At 34.1% G+C, this 6,890-nt stretch overlaps 1 protein-coding gene across 1 annotated transcript; it reads right to left on the reverse strand.

The window, feature by feature from the left end:
- Nucleotides 1-534: 534 nt before the first annotated feature.
- LOC143076251 (uncharacterized) lies at nucleotides 535-6,504 on the reverse strand. Its single transcript, XM_076251987.1, has 2 exons — nucleotides 6,305-6,504; nucleotides 535-4,337 (listed from the first exon to the last, which is right to left on the reverse strand). Exons 1-2 carry the CDS (start codon nucleotides 6,381-6,383, stop codon nucleotides 676-678), a joined length of 3,741 nt encoding a protein of 1,246 aa, XP_076108102.1. The 5' UTR covers nucleotides 6,384-6,504; the 3' UTR covers nucleotides 535-675.
- Nucleotides 6,505-6,890: the final 386 nt, after the last annotated feature.

Here is a 6,890-nt window from a genome sequence, read left to right on the forward strand (position 1 = left end):
GGTAGGTTTTACATATAGAGCAGGATCTGCTTATTCTGCCGGAGCACATGTAATCATGCCAAGTTTTCCATGTTTTTTTTATAAACTATCGTGTGTCTGCTGTTTGGTTTTTATTTTGTCATTGCGTTGGCAGAATAATTTTGACTAATAACTCCGAACGTCCATTCGTTAGCTTTCACCGTCATTTGGACAAAGTATGGTGTTTGTTTGGCTGTGCGAGATGTACAATTACGCAGCTATGATTAGAAGGAGGACACTAAATTGAATGTCTCTTTCAAAAAGAGATCTTTGGATGATGGAAACCCTTTGTACAACTCTTCCAGAGGTACATTATGTGGCCTGTTGCAGGACAAAAATTCTGGCTCTATTTAATTTTTACTAATTTCTAAGTTGCTCTCTTAAGATCTATATGTACATTGTGTAGTAATTGTTAATTTGTTTTTGTCACGAACATGCATGAAAATATTTCCACTTGATGCAAACAACAATCAGTAAATCATTTATTTGATTAAGTTTATCATACAACTATTGGTAACTCTATTTATATATTTTTAATCAAGACTTTCGTAAGTTGCGTTGCCTTATTCTGCTAAAATGTATATTTGACAAACACTAAACAGCAAGAGGTTTAAGAGCACACACGAAATATGAAACATACAAATGCTTTCAACTGCATCACAATGATAAAACATCTGCAATATCGCTATACCCTTTTGTTATTGCTATTTGCAGAGCAGTGTTACCGTCGTCATTTTGTAAAGTAACGTCGCAGTTATTTTTTACCAATAATTTCACTATATTAATTTCTCGGTTCTCTACAGCATAAAAGATTGGCGTTTGTCCAGAGTCGTCGCGTATATTTACATCACATTTTGCCCTAAGTAACGTTTCCATGATCGAAATATGCCTTCGCTTGGCTGCTATATGCAATGCGGTGTTTCCTGAATTTTCTTGAATGTTAACATCGCATCCATGGTGTAATATAAGATTGACAATCTCTAAACTCCGTCTTTGACAAGCGATATGAAGTGATGTCTGTCCTTTGTTGTTTTTCACATTAACATCGCAATTCTTTGCAAGCAACGCAATGCTTTCTTCGCAGCTATATTCAGAGGCTATATGAAATGCTGTTCTACCTAATTTATCAGCAATACGTACGTTACAGTCATTCCTTATTAATGTTCTGATAAGAAATAAGTCATCATCCGAACACGCAATGTGCAACAAACTCATGCCATCATTATTGGCTATGTTGATATCACAATGACTTCTTATCAATGGTTGAATGTTACTCTTCTTAAACACACTTCTGATTGCCCAAAAAATTGGCGTTTCATTGTTCGAATCGCATTGGTTAATGTTACAGTTTTCTTTGATTAAAAGATTAATAGTATTTATATTATTGCATTCCGACGCATAATGAAGTGCATTCCGACCGAGATTGTCGGTAGTATTTATATCTTGACATCTTTTTAATATCATTTTGATCAATTGGAGATCACTGCCTTTACTTGCAATATGTAATGGGATTTTACCGTCTACATCAGGAATATTCACATCACAATTGTTGTTTAATAAAAGTCTTCTTATTTCTGAAACATCACCAAAGCTTTCACACGCGTACATAAACGGTGTTTGCAACTTTGGACCACGTTGATTTACATCGCAATTTGAATCGAGTAATATCTTAACGAAAGGAGCATTGCTTTTTGTAATTGCTACATGAAGAGCAGAAAGACACCCGTAAAAGTCGTCTTCATACATTGAATTAACTTGACAGATCTGACATTTTAATATAGTTTTTAACAGTTTTATATTTTCTTTTTCAACGGCGATGTGCAGCGGGGATTTCCCACTGTTGTCGGATATATTAACATCTACATCACAATCAACTAGAAGTTTTACTATATATTCTTCTTGCTTTTCACATGCACAAAACAAAGCAGTTTTGTTTTCCTCGTCGCATTTATCAATATTTGACTGATATTGCAACAAAATCTTAACAGAATCTACACAGCCTTCGATACAAGCAATGTGTAAGGCCGTGTGCCCTTCTTTGTCTTGTGCATTAATATCACTTTTGGCAATTGGCTTTTGGCTATCAGAAATTTCGAATTCTGGATGTGACTGCAAAAGCATGCCAATTATTGTCGCACTGTTATTTTGTACAGCTAAATGTAATGGTGTTTTTCCATTTCTGTCTTCAGTATTCAATTCACATTGCGATTGTAATAACAACAAAACAACATCTCCATGAGAAGAATCGCAGGCAATATGCAGAGGTGTTTGACCAGAATTATCCTGAATATTTACATTAAGATCTTTCTTCATTAAGAGCTCTACCAAGTATGTATACCCTTTCTTGCATGCATAAAATAGCGGTGTCCTACCTTTCGTATCGGATACATTGACATCAAAATTCTTTTCCAGCAGAATCTCAACAATTTCTGTATGTCCGTTTCTGCAAGCGACATGTAACATATTACGTTCATAAAAATCAATCTCGGTAATATCAAATGGATTCGGTACTGAACGCGAATCTAGATTTTCAAGAGTTGAAAAGAGTTTAACGATACCTAAATGTCCCTGTGCACACGCCAAAAAAACTGGTGTATTCAGGTAGCTGTTACGCATGGTATAATCAGGTTTTAAACACTTTGCTGTATCAGTTCTAAGGTTTCTCAAAAAAGTATCAACAACATCAGTGTATCCCCAAAAGCATGCATGGTGTAGTGCTGTTTCGCCGTTGCTATTACACAGGTTAACGTCGCAGCTGTGTTGTAATAATAATCTTACAACATCAATACTGCCATGAAGACATGCCATTTGTAATGGTGTCCTTTCAAATTCATCCTGATAATTTTTATCAAACCCTAAACTTAACAGCACTTTCGCTACAGCACTATAACCTTTCAAACACGCAAGCAATAATAAGCTCTCCTCTTGGCTATGGTAATAGAATTTTAGTATGACTCGTTCCTCATAGAGAAGGAGAAATTCGTTTGTACTGTAATGAATCAAAATATGGTGATTCCTGCATTCAACTATGATAAAGTTTACTAAATTAATGGCATCGTTTTGAACCGAAAGTAACAATGTGTCGAAATTTGATAAAACAAGCTGTTGTACTTCAGAAGAACTAGATAAATATGAAATAAGCTTGTCTTGGTATAAAATGTTTGATACTTGAATGTTATCGAACGCATTATCAAATTTTTCATTTTTAATATCGCGAACTATTCGAGTAAAAAACCTATCTTCGAGCCATTTTTCAATCAGAATTATGTCAGGACTCAATGGACTACCTATTGACTCTATTTGTATTTTCATCTGTAGAAACTTGTCACTTCCGTATTTAATCATGGACTGTGGCATTTTCTTAAAAAAATATACTGACAAAATATCAACAAGTTCTGGTTGAATGATAGTGAAATAAGATACACTGTCTTTCAAGTATCTTCCAACAAGAGGATGTGTCCCTTGCAGAACTTGTGAATTTTGTACATTGTTCAACTTACATTCTTCGCGAACGTCATCCAAAATTTCGCAAATACTTTCATCGTTTAACTGAAAACGGTGTTTACTTAGACTTCCATCAAAAATAATAATTAGCGCAAGGTGTAAAAAACATGGTTCGTTGTGTTTATACATATCATTTATCTGTTCTTCGATTGTACGAAATGCATTATTAAAAAGGTCTATATCTGAGTTATTTGTTTCAAATAACCTTGAGTTTAGATAACAAAGAGTGTAAAAGTTGTTATTTTTATGAAAGTTTTTCCTAAATAATAACTCAACTTTTTGCATGTCCAAGTGACATAATGCAATTTCGCACATTTCCGATATGCTGTTTTTGAAATCACCAGAAATGTTACATACAGTGAAACGATACACATTTCGCAAAGAAGCAAATTCCGGAGAGGTGCTGATCTGCAATCTGCATGAGGCAATAATTCGGAAAGGTCTCACCATAGGATTTGTCTCTAATTTTTCTTTGTATAATTGGATCCATTGTCGTGCATCGGCCTTGCACACCGTTTGTCTACCAAGTAGATCATCGATGACTAAAATATATTTTTGCCGAGATCTTTTAATTTGTGATAAGAATTCAAACATATCGTCTGGACATTTTATGGGAACAATTGACCTGCTTTCATCTCTATGCAGTGTAAGTGCAATAAAGCGAGCAAGAGCCGTCTTACCGATTCCATGTTTTCCAGTAATGACAACAAATTCACTTTGTCTTGATACAATATCTGTTATTGACGCAGCTGAAGAAGTAGGATGAAACATTTTTGCTTCATGAACCCAATTAATATATTCCTCTACATGTTGTTCTGAAATAGATCATGAATAGTATATGAATAATAACTAGAGGCTCTAAAGAGCCCGTGTCGCTCACCTTGGTCTATGTGAATATTAAACAAAGGAAGCAGATGGATTCAAGACAAAATTGTGTTTTGGTGATGGTGATGTGTTTGTACATCTTACTTTACTGAACATTCTTGCTGCTTACAATTATGTCTATCTATAATGAACTTGGCCCAGTAGTTTCAGTGGAAAATGTTAGTTAAAATTTACAAATTTTATGAAAATTGTTAAAAATTGACTATAAAGGACAATAACTCCTTAGGGGTCAAGTGACCATTTCCGTCATGTTGACTTATTTGTAAATCTTACTTTGCTTAACATTATTGATGTTTACAGTTTATCTCTATCTATAATGATATTCAAGATAATAACCAAAAACAGCAAAATTTCCTTAAAATTACCAATTCAGGGGCAGCAACCCAACAACAGGTTGATAAACAATTTTACACATGTCAGATTTGCTCTAAAGGCTGCGGTTTCAGAGTTATAAGCCAAAATCTACATTTCACCCCTATGTTCTATTTTTAGCCATGGCGGCTATCTTGGTTGGTTGGCCAGGTCACCGGACACAATTTTTAAACTAGATACCCCAATGTTGATTGTGGTCAAGTTTAGTTTAATTTAGCCCAGTAGTTTCAGAGGAGAAGATTTTTGTAAAAGATGACTTTAATTTACGAAAAATGGTTAAAAATTGACTATAAAGGGCAATAACTCCTAAAAGGATCAACAGACCATTTTGGTCTTGTTGACTTATTTGTAGATCTTACTTTACTGAACATTTTTGCTGTTTACAGTTTATCTTTATCTATGATAATATTCAAGATAATAACCAAAAACAGCAAAATTTCCTTAAAATTACCAATTCAGGGGCAGCAACCTATCAACGGGTTGTCCGATTCACCTCAAAATTTCAGGGCAGATAGATCTTGACCTGATTAACAATTTTACCTTGTCAGATTTGCTCTAAACGCTTTGGTTTTTGAGTTATAAGCCAAAAACTGCATTTTACCCCTATGTTCTATTTTTAGCCATGGCTAAACTAGATACCCTAATAATGATTTTGGCCATGTTTGGTTAAATTTCGCCCAGCAGTTTCAGAGGAGAAGATTTTTGTAAAAGTTAACGACGACGGACGCAGGACGACGGACGATGGACGACGCCGGACGCCGGACGCCAAGTGATGAGATTTTTCCTATTTCTTATGCTTAACGTTAAAGAACACAAATATTTTTCATTTCTTCACACACTGAAATGTATTGTAACAAGTATAACATTTAATAGTCAAATCATAAGGTTAGTGGATATTTTTTTTCGGCTGGAAATAATTAGAAAAATATTGAGTAAAGTTACACATGTTACACGACAAGCATTTTAATTATGTCTGAACCGAAGCACTTGTTATTGAGAAGATGCTTATCATATGGTATTATAAGGTATAAAACTAGCAGCGGACACGATTCAATGACTATTAAAATGTATGTTTCATATACCAAATTCAGAGCCCACACAATGTGTTTCAGAAACAATCATCTGCTCTATCAGAAAAAGTAAAAGTAAAATGAAACATGCAATAATTGTTTAAATCATACAGGAAAATTGACTGATAATTTTTTTTATCAAAAGACCTATCAAAATTAACAAACCAAAAAGAAAAAGGACGAATATTAAAAATATATATCCGGAGAAGCATAGATAGTAATGGGATTAATTTACCCCAATGTTGTCGAAAATTATTATTACCACACCGCTATAAATGACAAATTCACATGTTAACGCTTTTCGCTATTGCATTGATTATTGCAAAATCATTATTTCTAGATTATTTATAAATAGAACAGCATTTATCCTTCACATGAAGTGATTTGGTAGATAACACGAAAAAAAAACCTGTAATGAAGCAAAATATGTTAAAAGATAATATATAATAAATTACTGTCTATGTCTTTTGGAATATCTCGTTCCATTTCTAAAAACACTATTTGTTGCATAAGTTGAGTCATTGCGTCTTCCATTAATATGAGTCTGTTTTCAGAATTGATGAAATGTAGATTTTCGTATTTCGTTTTTTCATCAAATTCTGCAGTTTTCAGTGAATCACATTCTTCTGTGAACTGTCCACCACTCAATCTTTGAACTGCCTAATATTGAAAAAAAGTGCAGATTTTTTTATCACCATCTTGATTATGTATGTCCTGCTCCATAAATGAAATATGAACTACCAAGTAATGAACACTGAACATATGATGCAATGGTAGAAAATGTATGGTACTATGGTGTATTGTGTAAGGGGAATGGGAATGGTTTAATGACATTTAAAACTATCCAAAATATTGATAAAACGAAATCTTAAGGGGAAGAGAATTATTTTTATGACTATTCAGTTATCCTTATTATAAGAAGTAACACTCTGTGGTTATATTGTTTGATGTATTTATTTCTCAAATTAGTTTCCGGTGGCCGCGACGGCGGCGGCGGCGGCGGCGGCGGCGGCGGCGTTGTCAACAATGTATTAGTTTGTG

Source organism: Mytilus galloprovincialis, chromosome 5 (genome assembly GCF_965363235.1).
Source record: "Mytilus galloprovincialis chromosome 5, xbMytGall1.hap1.1, whole genome shotgun sequence".
NCBI classification, from domain to species: Eukaryota; Metazoa; Mollusca; class Bivalvia; order Mytilida; family Mytilidae; genus Mytilus; species Mytilus galloprovincialis.